The sequence below is a fragment of the Metarhizium acridum genome (assembly GCF_019434415.1).
Source record: "Metarhizium acridum strain ARSEF 324 chromosome Unknown scaffold_29, whole genome shotgun sequence".
Taxonomy (NCBI): domain Eukaryota; kingdom Fungi; phylum Ascomycota; class Sordariomycetes; order Hypocreales; family Clavicipitaceae; genus Metarhizium; species Metarhizium acridum.
Window position 1 is genome coordinate 1649165 of NW_027094017.1, and position 15120 is coordinate 1664284.

A 15120-nucleotide genomic window follows, 5' to 3' on the forward strand; every position below is an offset into this window, starting at 1 on the left:
CCAATCACTACGTGCGACACACGACGATTTCTGCAATATTATACCTTCGACGGCTGACTTTGTTGGAGGCGTCCTCCTCCATGAGAGTAACTCTCTTAAGTCGGGCGATTTGCCGCATGCAAAGCATCTGCTCTCTGGCTGTCCATCACCTGCATTGCGGAAAACAGCGGATTGGCATTATGGATCCTCTTACCAGTCGTTGGCGCTGTTGCGGCATGTTCAGATATTATCAAGATCATTGTCAGAATTACTTCGAATCTTTCCCAGGTCCGGTCCCGCTGGTCCGAGGGTGGTCGGGCGGTGCAACTTTTGGCACAAAAACCAGTCAGCCATCCGCGCAGCCCTGACTGAAATTGAGACATGGGCAGAGTTCAGTCTCAGATCTAATCCAAGAGGAGAATCACTTAGCCAATGGTTCAAGGTAGCAATAGGCGGCTGCCAGGCCGTCATAGAGGCCCCAGATCCAGATATCCTCCCGCTCGTTGGGGATTCGGTCGGATCGCGGCTACGGCAATTCTTCCTTGACACCAACTCGTCGTCAAAAGAACATGACGCTCGTCTCCAGTCCCAGATTTCTGCGCTTCAGCTTCTCGTTATAGCTGCTTACTGGTCAGTGGTTATACGTTCGGTTCGCTAGGGCCTATCTTGCTTACTCTTTGTATCCAGAACCTATCCGAACAGAACGACCTGCTGAGGAAACATACGTCTACCCAGCTGCTACAAAGATTTCAAGAGAATATAACCACTATCAGAGAACAGTCAATGGTTAGAGATGACTGCGTCTGAACAGCCCAGCCTGCAGGACGATGTCCAGGATATCGAAATTCCGACCCGGGGAGGGGGAATTTCTGACCAAATCCCTTCAACAACTAACCTACCAGTGCTCAACTATCCCACTGAAGAATGGCAAAGGCCGTTACCTCTTCAAAGACCAGAGTATGCAGATTCCCCTCCCCCCTCCGAGAAAACATCACAGACTTTGTCTATCTTCTCGAAAAGACCTAGGTCCTTTTCCACTGTACCCTCGGAAGGCTCAGGCGGACATAACACCGCCAAAGACAATTGTCGCTGCCCAGAGAGGCGATGTCGCCGAAATGACCTCGCTCATCCGGCTTCGAGCAAATGTTGAGCAAATACACCCTAAGACAGGAAAGACCTCGCTGGCTGTAGCGGCGCACTGCAGTCACGAGGGGGTAGTTGAGTTGCTTTTGGCCGAAGGCTGCAATCTCAGAACAAAGGATAAGAGTCAACTCGACCCATTGCATCTCGCCGCCGCGAATGGTCACTGCCAGGTCATCGATATCCTACTCGACGGAGAAGCAGTTGTCAATGTACGCGGTCCTGAGGATAATACTCCGCTTCGAGTTGCTTGTGACCACGGTCAGATGAATGCGATTAGAACACTGGTGCGACGCCAGGCGGTGGTGGATGCGAGAGATAGAACAAAACGTACATCACTGCACATAGTGTCTGATAGCGGAGATAATGATGTGGTCAGACTGCTCCTGCAATCCGGTGCCAACAAAGACGCCAAGGACTCCCAGATGAGATCGCCACTGCACTGCGCTTGCGCTGCAGGCCGCCTCGATGTTGTCAGGACACTCGTCGAGGTAAAGGCCAACATCGAGGCCCAAGACGATGCCAAGATGACGCCTCTAGGCATTGCATCCAAGTTGGGACTCAGGTCTGTCGCCGAGATACTCATTCAGAGTAAAGCCTTGACAAATATAAAGAGCCAGGGCGTAATGACACCACTCCATTGGGCGAGTTTCGAGGGCCATGACGAAGTCGTAGAAGCTCCTCCTTAAGAAGAAAAAGGCCGATACCGAGGCGCGGAATGAGAATAGCAGAACAGCACTACACTTGGCTTGCAATGACGAGGAGTTTTGGCGTGATTGAGAAGCTACTCAGAGCCGGTGCCAATATAGAGGCGGAGTGTAGTCAGAAGTACCAACCGCTTCATTATGCCTGCAGAGACGTCGAATATAGCGAAGCCTCATTACTGTTAAACTTTGGGGCTGATTTCAATGCCAAAACCAGTACAGGGGAAACGCCTCTTCACCTCGCTACCAAGGCAGGGTCAAAAGCCACGGTACGCAAACTTGTTGAGAGAGGAGCATCGGTGAACTGCCAGGACGGCCATGGAACGCGCCCGCTCATTACTGCTTGTTCCCAGGGCAGCATCATGATTGTTCAGAAGCGGCGCGAGGCTCAATGTCCCGCTTGGCCTCGGACTTCGAAGCGACTCCCCAGTGTAGGGCCGCAAGCGGAGGCTTCGTGCCTATAATCCAAGAGCTAATAAACCGTGGTGCCAGCGCGAGGGAAATAGACTCTGGGGGGTGGCAGCCTCTGAGACATGCTGCGTTTATGGGCCACGTCTCTGCGGTTGGTTGTCTCCTGGACAATGGGGCCAGGGCGAATGATCTCGGCGCCTTGAAAATCCTGTCGTTCTCATCAACCGCAACCTTGGACCAGATGGCTCGCATTTTAGAGATTCTGGAAACCGGCCTACGCAGCGAGCAAGCGGAGCACCAACGTGTCGCATATCTCGAGGCGTCGGCCACGCCTGCCAACCACGGTGACCCGTTGGAGTTGCATAGTAATCCCAGTTCGACGCCCGAGTTGGTTCGAAACGGAGCTTATACGGGGTATCGAAGGCTGTTTGATGAAGAATTAGAAGGCGTAGCATCTGGGACCGTATCTCTGGCTAACAATCTAGAAACTCAGTATCCATACCGGGAGACTCGTCCACCAGGTGGCGTATTGCAGTCAGACTCTGAATATAGTAGCTCCTACCGACCCCAAGATATCCCAAGGTCTCTAAGCGAGCTGCCTTGATAGAATTCACACTTCTATTTATGTAGTACACCAAGCTATTCTGCTACAGCTTTCTATTTTAAGCTGGAAAAGCCAAGCACAAAAGAGAGTAAAGTTGAAAGAAGGAGGCTATAGACATGGCAGCCCAAAAGGCAAGGTCTCATGTGTCTTAGGACTTGTAAGTGCATAGTATAGGACCAAGAGGGTTATAAAAAGTCTAGTGAGGCGGCGCAGTGGGAATACAATCACCTGGTGCTTGCATAGCATTGAATGTTGTCAGTATGGCCAAACACATGTCGGCCCACTCGCCCACCCGCCTGCGGACAGCTGACAGCTCACTCGACTGGTCTGGTCCTTGACAACCCGCCACGCACCCTCCTCGCCTCTATTGTCTAGGAGGAGTCAATCAAGGGTTCCTCGGTACCTCTGCGGTGTGTCATTGTCGCCCACCCATGCCAGTACCTAGGTACCTGCTCTGTACCGAGTAGCATTGATGGCGCCAGGCTTACGGCTGTTGCCGGTGCCCCATCCACTAAAACATTGAAACATCCAGTCCGTCTCCCGTTTGGACCTTCAAGATAGTCGCACGTCAATGACGAACGCATGCCTGTCGGTTGTTGTCCGTCAAACCAATAGCTGAAGACTTTGTCGAAGAGGCAGAGGTCGCTGCCGATGCACTCGACTCTTCTGTCAATGCACACACCACCAACCGACCCGCCGGCATACTATCCATGTGTCGAGTCCCAACGCCATGCGGCCTGGCGGACTCACGGGGCTTTTCTATTAGACTCTGCAGCTGCATGCCCGGATGCAGGGGCAGCGATTGATTGCTTGAATTTTGATCTTGGGCGGCAGCACTTGAAGGCCTCAAGCGGGCGGCTCGGCTGGGGTGGCCGGGGTCTCTGGTCAGAATCAATGATCAATCACGGCTCGTCAGTCCACGGTCGACTCACCACCAGCACACCACCACCGCTTTGGTTCGTCCGGACTCTGTTCAGTCAGTCGCAACCAGACGATATACCTGAGTGCATGCGTCGTCGGCCGTCCTGCATGTGCCCCATGCTGCACAAGTGGTGTTGCGGCCAACATTGAACAAACACGCAAGCTTTGCAGTGGAGGCCCAATCGGGCATTTGAGGCGTCAACTGGTCTGGTTCCTCCTCCTTCCAAGGTTTCCCAACCTTTCGTCACCACTTTCTACGCCCACGTCGTCCAGTCTGCTCTCGTCTGGTGCCTTACATGTTGCATACTTTTTGCATTGACTGTGCCTCTTGCGCCTCGCTAGTCTTGTTGCGCCAGATCATGACACCACCCAGCTGCGAACCCATCACTGCCTCTGTCTGCGCATCGTCGTCGTCGAACCCCGCTCCATCATGCCCGAGTCTGGCTGGCTGCAATGGACCATCATCCTCGTCCTGACCGCCCTTTTCCTGTCACTCGTCGTCGTCGCCCAGGTTGTCGCTACCTACTGGGCGGCCTATCTCGCCGCGCCCCAGGAAATCGTCACCTTTATTGACACGGTCGATTTTTCCATACAAGAAAACGAGAGCTATGACCGGGACGTGGCCAAGGTCCAGCGACTCGAGGACAAGATTCGCCTCGGCCAGCTGCTCCGCGAGATACAGAAGGGGGGCGACGACCTGCGCGAGCAGCTCAACAGCTTGGTGGTTTCCGACGGTGCGACAACCCTGAGGACCAGTACGAGGCTGCTCTGGGGCGCAAAGCGAGCTCAGCTCGAGGACAGGGTGCGCCGTCTGGATCTGTTGAGGATGCGATTTCTCGTCGTCTACATGGGCATCATGACATCTGTCGTCGACAGGAACCCTCCCCCTCCACCCCCGCTGCCTAGGGATCCCGAGAAGATCATGTCCTTTTCGAGCCCCACGAAGCCCTCGCTTAAGAAGTCACTTGCCGACACCGTGGTGAAGCGCCCGCCCTTGAGACGCCTCACCACCCAGGCCATCGGCCACCAGGAAAATGTCATTACACCTCATAGGAAGGGGTGGGCAGGTGTCGTCGAAGAGCTCCAGACCTCGCCGCGCATGCAGCAACGTCATGCTTCGATAGAGCTCGCCATGGCACAACCGACCCCGTAGCCGACAGACCCCCCTTTTATTTTCTTTGTTATCGCGGTGTTAATGCCTTAATGCCCTATGCAGCAGGGTCACGCATATGGGCTGCCATGCAGGGTTACCAAACCATACAACAAAACCAGGAGAGATGAAAATATTCGTTACATGCAGTCCTATGACGACAAGGATAAAACAGCATTGTCAGGCACTTTGGGCAGCACACATACAGACAGTTCCATCCACGACTCTTACGACATATCACGGACAGACAAAAGAGACATGCTCATGAAACATTATTGTATGAAGAAACTGGCGTTGCATCACCACATCACCACGAGTCTGCTGCTGTTTTCTTTTCTTTTTTCTTCTTCTTGGCCTATTACACTTGCGGCTCTTCAATTCTGGTTCTTGTGGTGTGGAGTTTTGTGGCTCGCTGCGGTGTTCTCTTTTTTCCCTTTTCTGGCCCATTGGGTCACTTAGATAGGATACCCCCAGTTTCACTTCTCCGACACGCCGGTTGTTGACATTTTAATTTTCTTCGGCGCACTTCCACCTCGTCACTTCTGCTTGCGACTGACTATCTCTCCCGAGTTTCGTTCCAGACGCCTCGCCAACCCACTACCGCTTCTCTTGCAATACAACGGCTGGTGCATAACATGGTGCACATGAGGAGAGGGGGTTTGATAAAAAGCAGTTTTATCGGTTACTGAGTCATCACGTCGTCTGGACCGGTGCCGTTTCTCTCCCCGACTTTTTTTTTTGAATAGTTAGAAACGGGTAGATTGACGAGAATTGAGTTAGTCTATGTTGACTTACCGTCCAGCGCCACCAGAAATCGACTTACACAGTTGTATGCGGCAACCTATGACGTGAAAGTTAGTCGACGCTCTCTCTCTGGAAAAGAAGACCTTGTAATGGGAAAAAAAAAAAAAAAAAAAAAAAAAAAAAAAAAAAGAGCTCAAACTTACTGTTCCCGTAATCTCGACCACTTCCCTGTCACTAAACAGTGCTTTCAACTTCGCAAACGTCTCGTCCCTAACCTGCACGTTCCGAGTCATCTCATCCGTGTACGCCAACACGGCCCACTGCTGCTCAGTCAACACGTCTGGTCGCGACAGTCCCTCCAGTGGCCCCTCGGTCTTGACCACGTCGAGGGCTTCCCTGCTGACGCCGGCCTGCGCAGCCAGCGGGGCGTGATGCTTCCACTCGTACCACGCCCTGTTGCACACTGCTACGCGCGAGATGGCGAGTTCGCGGAGGTCGTCCCCCAGCGAGGTCTGTGTGCGGACCGCGCCCAGGAAGGAGTTCCAGCCGTCGGCGAGGGGGGGCGAGTGCAAGAGGGCCAGGTCGAGCGGTTGAAGGGGCCGCGGCGCTCGCCGGGCCTGAATGCGTTGCACGATTTGCGTCTCCTCGGCGGTGGAAGGCTGTGGCGGGTTGGGCACGTAGGGGATTCTCATCCTGACTTGTTCGATGTGACTTTTAATCAATGGATGTATTTCTGGATAAATAGTGGTGTAAGTGCGAGTCCAGGGCATGAGATGGAAAGGGGAGGTGATAAAAAGTTGCAGCAAAGGAACGTGGTTTTCATGGTGAGCGGGATCGGGAATGGCCCGTCGGATGCGAGAGCGGAGGAGCCGGTCCAGGAGCCGGAAACAAAGCGGGGTCGGAAGCGTCAATCGCGTCCCGCAGAGCCGTCAACGGTCCTGGTGTCGCCGCCGAATACTAGCGGAGACGAGAGCGTGCTGTTTCAGCCAATGCGAGAGAGAGACTTGGCCGCTGGTAAATACCTCATCGCCAGCGGGCAGCATTGCATGTAGTAGTCAAGCATGGAATGAAAACATTTATAGGATCTGCGTAAACTCAAAAAAAGGGACACCCCACGGCCATGACTTGATCAGCCACCAGATGTAGAGATTGCAAACTACCTAGTGTCCCGAATCTATGGCCTCGCAGCCGGGACCAGTGACAATCCACTTGATCTTGTTGACGTTGGTGAAAGCTTTGCCAAGCGGGAATGCACCGAATTAGTAGCAAAATGTAAGCACTAACCAGTGCGAAACCGGTTAAATTTAAGTTTTTTTACTTGTGAATAACTTATCTATGTACGGAGTAGTAAATTCCAGGATCTTTAATTCAATTTGACATAAATTACTTGTTTTTTTTTTTTTTTTCAACTTGGTACAAATTACTTGTACAACTATTCATTCTATAGTGTCAAGGACTAGCCGGGGCCATCGTGAACGTCAGCACTACTCCAACTCGATATATCATCATAGCGGCAAAAGGGTCTGGTACGAATTGAACCAGTCGCTCACACAGCCACGTCCGCAGGCAAGGTCAGGCGTATCCCAGACCATGACAGAAATCAATGGCCAGGTTATAGCTCTCCAAGGCTAGAGATCTAAATTTAATCCTAGCCGCATCTAATTTCTTCAAGCCCCGTACCTTCAGCTCCCCCCGGACGAGCTACGCGTGGACTCGGGTCACGTGACCGCCCAGCTCCTTCACCCCATTAACGCGACGCCAACTGCTTTTCTCGCGCGTCAGCCAGCCAAGCACTACTCCCGCCCCCGTCTGGCATATTTCCCTTGTCGGGCTTCTTTTCTATTTCTTTTTTTCCCTTTCGCCAGTCCATCTTGCAGCCCGCCCGGTTGGCCATCAATCACCATGGCGGACATCAAGATTGACGGCAAGCTCTTCCAAGAGCGCATCTCACATTTTGCGACCGCCTGGAAAAATGACCTGAGAGCCAAGGACGGCCTCTTTGGTGGAGCTGCCTCCATTCTCATCATGATGGGCAAGATGGAGGAGATTCCCGAGTTCCATAAGAATAATGCCATGCATGTAAGTTGGGACCCTGCGTCTTATTGCGCAGCGCGCGCGCAAATTGTGGTTGAATCAGTGATGCTGATGAGATTCCTCTCTTTTTTTCCGCGCTCCAGTTTTGGTTGCTTGGCTACGAGTTCCCCACGACCTTGATGCTGCTCACCGTGGACACGCTCTACATCCTTACGACGGCTAAGAAAGGTACGAATGGTCGCGTTGCGAATCACTCGAGTTGTACATATCTGACATTTATTAGCCAAACATTTGGATCAGCTAAAAGGCGGTCGATTCCCCATCGAGGTGCTTGTTCGCGGCAAGAACGCCGAGGAAAACGAGAAACTATTTGTTACCATTGCAGAGAAGATCAAGGCGGCCGGAGTAAGGCAGATTCTCGATTATTCTCGTCTTGATCAATATTGGCTAACGCGACTATGATTCAAGAACAAGGTCGGTACCATCGCAAAAGACACGTCCAAGGGACCTTTCGTCGATGAATGGAAAAAGGTCTTCTCGGAGCAGTGCAAGGACGTTGAGGAGGTCGATATTTCAGCCGCACTATCGACGCACGCCTTTTCCGTCAAAGATGAGAACGAGCTCCGCGCTATGCGAACCGCCTCCAAGGCTTGCGTTGCCTTGATGACTCCCTACTTCCTCGACGAAATGTCCAATATTCTCGATAGCGAAAAGAAGGTCACGCACGCTGCATTGGCAGAGAAGGTTGATAGAAAGCTCGATGATGACAAATTCTGGAAGACGGTTGAGTTGCCCAACAAGGGCAAGCTGCCTTCTGATTTCGACTCGACCCAACTGGACTGGATCTTAGGGCCCGCTATTCAGAGTGGTGGCAAGTATGATCTTCGCTTTGCCGCCGAAGCCAACAATGACAACTTGCATGCCGGCGTCATAATTGCTGGTCTGGGTCTCAGGTACAAGTCATACTGTTCGACGATTGCAAGGACTTACCTTGTTGATCCCAACAAGGCGCAGGAGAGCAATTACAAGCTTCTCCACATGGTTCACAATTCCATTATCAAGGACATCAGAGACGGAATGTCGGCCAAGGAGGTCTATAACAAGGCGCTGAGCTTGCTCAAGATCAAAAAGCCAGAGATGGAGAAGCATTTTCTCAAGAATGTTGGTTGGGGTATCGGACTGGAAAACCGAGACCCAACCCTCGTCCTCAACGCAAAGAACAACAGAATACTCAAGGACGGAATGACTCTCATCATCCATACTGGGTTCCAGGATATCGAAAACCCACAGCCCCAGGACAAGAATAGCAAGGTCTACTCCTTGGTACTGACTGATACTATCCGCGTCACTACCGGGGAACCCGTGGTGTTCACTGCTGAATCTCCAACCAGTGCTGATGCCAATTCGTTCTTCTTCAAGGATGACGAAGAAGTCGAGCCCACCCCTAAGAAGGAGAAAAAGGACCACAAGGTTGGTGCCGTTGCCACTAAAAACATCACCAGTACTAGGCTTCGGTCCGAAAGGACAACGCAGGTCGACGAAGATGCCGAAAACAAGAGAAAAGAGCACCAAAAGGAGCTGGCGGCCAAGAAGCAGAAGGAAGGTCTCGCCAGATTTGCCGAGGCAACTGGCGACAAGAACGGAGCTGAAGTCAAAAAGTTTAAGCGATTTGAATCGTATAAACGAGACAATCAGTTCCCACTCAAAGTCAAGAACCTGGAAGTCGTTGTGGACTCAAGGAACAGCACTGTCATTCTTCCCATCATGGGCCGACCCGTGCCATTCCACATCAACACAATCAAGAACGCTAGCAAGAGCGACGAAAACGACTTTTCATTCTTACGAATCAACTTCCTGTCACCTGGACAGGGAGTAGGTAGAAAGGATGATCAGCCCTTCGAAGACGCTTCCGCACACTTTGTGCGCAGTCTGACTTTCAGATCGTCTGACGGAGAGAGATATAGTGAGATAGCTACTCAAATCTCAAACATGAAGCGAGATGCGGTCAAGAAGGAGCAAGAAAAGAAGGATATGGAAGATGTGATTGAGCAAGACAAGCTGATTGAAATCAGAAGTAAGTGGATGCAATAGACCGGCTTGGATCTAGGTTCACCAAGTATACTAACCACATTTTATTTTCAGACCGAAGGCCTGCTGTATTGGATAATGTCTACATTCGTCCGGCCATGGAGGGCAAACGAGTGCCTGGAAAAGTCGAAATACACCAGAATGGTATTCGATACCAGTCACCGCTCAACGCTCAGCATCGCGTCGATGTTCTCTTCTCCAACGTCCGCCATTTGTTTTTCCAACCTTGTGCGCATGAGCTCATTGTCATCATCCACATTCACCTAAAAGACCCCATCATCGTCGGCAACAAGAAGAAGACCAAGGATGTTCAATTTTATCGTGAAGCCACTGATATCCAGTTCGATGAAACTGGCAACAGGAAGCGAAAGTACCGCTATGGAGACGAAGATGAGTTCGAGGCTGAGCAAGAGGAAAGAAGGCGTCGGGCCGACTTGGACAGACTCTTCCAAGGTTTTGCGCAGAAGATTGCAGAGGCTGGCCGCAACGAAAACATCGAAGTCGATATGCCTATTCGCGAACTCGGTTTCAATGGCGTGCCCTACCGAAGCAACGTATTTATTCAACCAACCACAGACTGCCTCATGCAAGTTGTTGAGCCTCCTTTCATGGTCATCACCATTGAAGATATTGAAATTGCCCATCTCGAGCGTGTGCAATTCGGCCTCAAGAACTTTGACATGGTCTTTGTATTCAAAGACTTTACCCGCGCACCATTCCACATCAACACTATCCCCGTAGAATTCCTCGACCAAGTCAAGGAATTCCTAGACTCATCAGACATTGCCTACAGCGAAGGTCCACTCAATCTGAACTGGCCTACGATCATGAAGACTGTTACTGCCGACACGCATCAGTTCTTTGTCGACGGCGGTTGGGGTTTCCTGCAAGAGAATTCGGACGATGAGCAGGAAGAGGAGTCTGAAGAGGAGTCAGCCTTTGAGATGGACGATGACGAGATGGACGAAGCATCCGAGTCTAGCGAGGAGGGGTCCGATTTTGGTAGCAACGCCAGTGACGATGACGATGATGACGACGCCGAACTGGATAGTGAGGAAGAGGGTGAGGACTGGGATGAGCTCGAGAAGAAGGCTAAGAAGAGAGACAGGGAGAGCGGTCTGGATGATGATGACCGGGGTGGGAAGAAGCAGAAGAGGAAGCGCTAGGCCATGTAGATTTGGGAGACTGATATTAATATTTTGTACAAGATATGTAGCAGGTTGGTAAATGGAAAAAAAAAGTAATGGGTTTTACTTGACTAGCTTGACATGACGCCATGTCGTCCTAAACCAGAACAAATACTCCTCCGTCCATGAACGCCTATCGTCTCACTCGCGACCTACGTGTTGACACAAGACACTTTATGTGTTGGAGGCCCCAACTCCTTGGCTGCGGTTTTCAAAATGTCACTTGTACAAGGTTTTGAACATCATTCTTATTCGATTGCATCCCACATCACTAAAGAAAACCCAGATCCCAAACGCCCTTCTTGCCTCGATAACTATCTACCGAGGACTTTCGAAAAAAAAAGATTAAAATAAATGAAAAAGCAAAGCAGTACCGCAAAGCATACTAATCTCCCTCATGCCCAACGTTCAGACAAGTCTTTTTTTTTTGTTTTCCCATGGGATAGGTTCGACAAGGAGGGTGCGGGCGAGCGTAACCAAAATCAGGAAATCAACTCAAATCATGCTGCCCTAAGCTGACATGCCGGCTGCTTTGGTTTAAAGCTATGCATACAATTATTTGTTTCGTATGTGGTACAAGCAAGGCTGGGGGAGAGAAAACGACCCCCTAGCCTGCTGGCACGTCGTCAACTCTTAATGCCATGCTGGTCCGCAAAGGGGAGCAGCCCAGGACAGAAGGAAAGGACGCTTGTGCTGGAATAGGTGAGAGTTGGTGCACGCCATGGAGATCCGTCTAGGAATCGCCGGGGCGGATTTCACGACCGCTGGCCATGGCTGTGCTGGGGCCAGAGGGCTTGGACGCCGGGGCTTTGTTCCAGGTCAAGTGAGTGTGGTCGCCGAGTTTCCTGAAATGCGGCTGGTTAGATTGTGATTCGTAGAGGCGGGGAAAACAGGGCGGAGCAATTCAGGCGAGGGCATTGACTAACCTTGGCTTGAGGAGGTGTGTGGCCGTGAAGATGGCGCCGAGGATAATGCATACTCCGCCGACGGCAATGTATGCGATTCCCAGGAAGTTGTTGCGGCCGCCCATGACGGTACGGGTTGTCAGGAGTATGGACTTGGTGCCCTTGTACTCGATTGTGGGGAAGTCTGCGAGTAATGAATGTTAGCACCAGGTACTGGCTCCGGTTAACTCTGATAATAGTTTGGGCGTGGCATACGATCATCGACAGTGATTTGATAGATACCGGATACCATTTTGTCCTCATCATTCCGCATGGCTAACTTGCTAAAGGTGGGCAGACCGGCCGTGCGCATCCAGACCTGGAAAGCCTCCCATTTCTGCAAGTCTGGTGGTTGATACATGCCGTCGGCGGTGTAGCCATCGGGGTAGGCCACAGCCCAATTGGGAGGGGGCACAATATCAGAGGCCTTGTATTTGGTTGGGCCGTAGAGATCCTTGTCGCTATCCCAAGCAATGCCTTTGTCCGTCATGTTATAAGTGCGGGCCTTGCCGTCATTCGGAGGGTTTTGCCAAACCGGCGAGGAGAAGCTATCATTGAACATGGAGTTGGCAATGAGACCACAAGGGTAATATGGCTTGCCCGTGTCGTTTGGTTTGATTCCATATAACGGAGTACATTTTGACCCAGTAATGTCGCTGTATGAGCGTGCGTCGCCTTTGAGTTGCTGAAGATCGCAGGATTCGGCGTAGCGACGGTGATTTTGATAGAAATTGGTGAGTTGATAGTAGAAGAGAACAGGCGCGCCCATGTCTTCAGGAATGGTGAATTGGAGAACACACTGGTTGCCCTTGATCTCTCTACCATTATGAAGGGTGACGTTCACATCTTTCTTTCTTGCCCACTGCGCGCGAACGCTGCTGTTGGCGTTCTGGAAAGCGGAGTCCACAGCACTGCCAGGCATATCTGCAAAGGTGGTAAAATCGGGCGCATCGTTTATGCAGTGCGTGTAGTCGAGTTTAATCTCTCGTACCTGTTTGGGCAAAGGGATTTAGACCATGATGAGAAGGAACAGAACCGTGAACAGGGCAAAGTACCTGCGAACTGGCATAGAGAAGGAGGCCGCCGATAGGGGCAAAGATGATGCCTATAGTGAAAAACAATGGCAGCACCGTCTTAGGTGTCAAAATTGGTCTATCGCATCGTGGTCAGCCGTGCACTCTTGACTCAGCAGGTCGGGCACCATGGAAGCGCATACTGCCATGCTTTCAAGCGCTGCTGTCGGAATGCGGTGTCTAGTGTCCAGTCATTAATTACCGTCCTCAATTGGGCCGTGTTTCCCAACGATGGCAAATCTCAGGCAGATGGTCAAACGCAGACGGCGGCACTCACTTGGAGGTCTGCGACTCTTTGTCTTCTCCGGCTGCTTCGGGGCAGAGTCGTGGGAGTCTATCGAGTCTGTATGCTCGACGCCGCGCGGAGTGTCGGACATGGCGGGCGAAGTCGACTATCGAGACGCGCTATGCGAATATCCGTGGCCGACCTGAGAAAAAAAAAAGATGGTTTGCCTGCTATGGCAGGATGATTGAAATGTGACGTGGTCAGGGTTGTTGTCTCGACGTGGAGCACAGCGAGAGACTGTGGCTGGTGCAAAGCCCACGTCAGAATGCAGAATGCGAGACGCTTGGCTGTGCGGCTGTGCAGTTTTGTCCATGACAGCTGCCAAAAATACTCCACACATGGCTTTCAAGCCAGACAGGCGCCACAGCTATAGGGTAGCAGGCAAAGACAGGTGCTAACATGGGAGCACCAGTCGATGTCAAATAGCTGTCAACTGTCAGTGTCCCATCCGACAACAGTCATTTACAACATAAGAAAACCTACTTGAAACATTATGCAATATACTGCGCATTTGCTAGCACCAAGGCCCGCGCATCCCGCATGCTGCTTTTTTATCCTTTGGTTCCAGTGCTCCCTGGCAAAGAATTGACGACACCTTTCATGTTTATATCGGATTCTCGGCAGGGGCGACGCCGCACTGCGGCCGCAGTTCCTTCCCGACCGTGCTTAGGTTAGCGATAGGCTGTCATGCATCTGTCATCTGATATCTCACCTCTCACTTCTAATATCCTCCCAGATCAAAGCGGCCCAGTGGTCATAGTTGCTATGGTGGGTAGTTTCTGACATGTTACAATTGTGAGTCAACATCGAGTCCAGGGCTTTCCTAAAGTCACTGATACCCCAGATCGCCGCGAGTAGCCATGCGCTTACGAGTGAAATCTGAAGTCGAACAGCAAATACCATCAGATGATGAAGAGAACCCGAGACCCAGGGCTCGGCACTGGTCATCTATGGATCATACATCCTCCATGCAATCATAATACTATCCTCCGTACCCATCTCACCGATCGTGGCTTGATTCTGCCGATTTCTACTGGATCTTCATAGGAAAGCAGAAGTTCAGCATGGACTTGCGTCTCTTTCTGGTCGTCAACTCTCTGCTGGTGTCTCTGACACGGCTGCTTTGCGACACTCCAGCTGAACTTGGTGACGCCACCGGGCTCCATTGAGGACTCGGACGACGAGAAGCGTCAAATGCGGCCTCGGTTCGGTCGTAGTTGGTCATGGATCCACGCTGACCATCGTTGAATGTGACAACGGGATGGTAATCCATGCAGAACATGCTTTTTTGACCATTGCAGGCAGGTCAAATGATGCGATTTGGCCCAACAGATTCTGATCTGGCCCTTGGGTGCTTTTGCTAAGGGCAGACAGACATCTCTTCCTGGTCGGACGTCGAGATATAAAAAGAGTTCCAAAAGCTTCCTATGAAATCTCCCAGCCCTGGCGGAACGGATTTGGTGGCTTTCTTACGGCTATCGACTTGTTCCTGGTACCTTCTTACCACTGCGAGGCGCAGCGTCTTCCATTTGACGTCGAGGGATTTGTGCTCGAATCTGTGGCTCGCATCATTCAAGCTCTTTTTGTTTTGCTTCCGTCTGCCTACAGCTTTTGCCGTTTGAGCCGACTTGGCCAATAAGTTCCTTGTTCCGAGGGGATCTCCCTATCGCTAATTCCGAATAGCGGAAATTCAGCGAGACGAGCGCACTATCAGGCTCTGTGACGGATGATTAGCTGTCCTGATCCACGCCGTTCCAGAGCTCAACTCTTTCTCACGAGGTATTGACTCCATGTGCCCCGTGCTCTTTTCCTTTGGTTCATCCCGAGTTCAGAAATTCGGACCATTTCGCTGCCG

At 51.5% G+C, this 15120-nt stretch overlaps 7 protein-coding genes across 8 annotated transcripts; 5 read left to right on the forward strand and 2 right to left on the reverse strand.

Moving 5' to 3' along the window:
- Positions 1–806: 806 nt before the first annotated feature.
- J3458_004579 (uncharacterized protein) lies at positions 807–1808 on the forward strand (the record flags this gene model as incomplete). The annotated part of the gene is made up of 1 exon (XM_066118293.1): positions 807–1808. The coding sequence occupies one exon, from the start codon at positions 807–809 to the stop codon at positions 1806–1808; it is 1002 nt and encodes a 333-aa protein (XP_065976896.1).
- Positions 1809–2214: 406 nt separating this feature from the next.
- J3458_004580 (uncharacterized protein) lies at positions 2215–2838 on the forward strand (the record flags this gene model as incomplete). The annotated part of the gene is made up of 1 exon (XM_007809240.2): positions 2215–2838. One exon carries the CDS (start codon positions 2215–2217, stop codon positions 2836–2838), a length of 624 nt encoding a protein of 207 aa, XP_007807431.2.
- A 1351-nt stretch (positions 2839–4189) lies between these two features.
- Positions 4190–4912, forward strand: J3458_004581 (uncharacterized protein; the record flags this gene model as incomplete). Its single annotated transcript, XM_007809239.1, has 1 exon — positions 4190–4912. One exon carries the CDS (start codon positions 4190–4192, stop codon positions 4910–4912), a length of 723 nt encoding a protein of 240 aa, XP_007807430.1.
- Positions 4913–4969: 57 nt separating this feature from the next.
- J3458_004582 (uncharacterized protein) lies at positions 4970–5368 on the forward strand (the record flags this gene model as incomplete). The annotated part of the gene is made up of 1 exon (XM_066118294.1): positions 4970–5368. The coding sequence occupies one exon, from the start codon at positions 4970–4972 to the stop codon at positions 5366–5368; it is 399 nt and encodes a 132-aa protein (XP_065976897.1).
- Positions 5369–5591: 223 nt separating this feature from the next.
- Positions 5592–6423, reverse strand: J3458_004583 (uncharacterized protein; the record flags this gene model as incomplete). The annotated part of the gene is made up of 3 exons (XM_007809238.2): positions 5592–5638; positions 5705–5750; positions 5857–6423. The coding sequence occupies 3 exons, from the start codon at positions 6421–6423 to the stop codon at positions 5592–5594; spliced, it is 660 nt and encodes a 219-aa protein (XP_007807429.2).
- Positions 6424–7442: 1019 nt separating this feature from the next.
- On the forward strand, positions 7443–11204 carry SPT16 (FACT complex subunit spt16). The gene is made up of 5 exons (XM_007809237.2): positions 7443–7732; positions 7831–7915; positions 7971–8092; positions 8156–9761; positions 9830–11204. The coding sequence occupies exons 1-5, from the start codon at positions 7556–7558 to the stop codon at positions 10939–10941; spliced, it is 3102 nt and encodes a 1033-aa protein (XP_007807428.2). The 5' UTR covers positions 7443–7555; the 3' UTR covers positions 10942–11204.
- Positions 11188–13831, reverse strand: LEM3 (alkylphosphocholine resistance protein lem3). Of its 2 annotated transcripts, XM_066118295.1 has the most exons (6): positions 13257–13831; positions 13123–13159; positions 12962–13058; positions 12123–12897; positions 11889–12051; positions 11188–11807 (listed from the first exon to the last, which is right to left on the reverse strand). In XM_066118295.1, exons 1-6 carry the CDS (start codon positions 13354–13356, stop codon positions 11696–11698), a joined length of 1284 nt encoding a protein of 427 aa, XP_065976898.1. In that variant the 5' UTR covers positions 13357–13831; the 3' UTR covers positions 11188–11695. The 2 variants fall into 2 exon arrangements, with proteins under 2 accessions (XP_065976898.1, XP_065976899.1); XM_066118296.1 differs by lacking the exons at positions 11188–11807; positions 13123–13159; positions 13257–13831 and having other exon boundaries at positions 11888–13121.
- Between the last annotated feature and the right edge of the window lie 1289 nt (positions 13832–15120).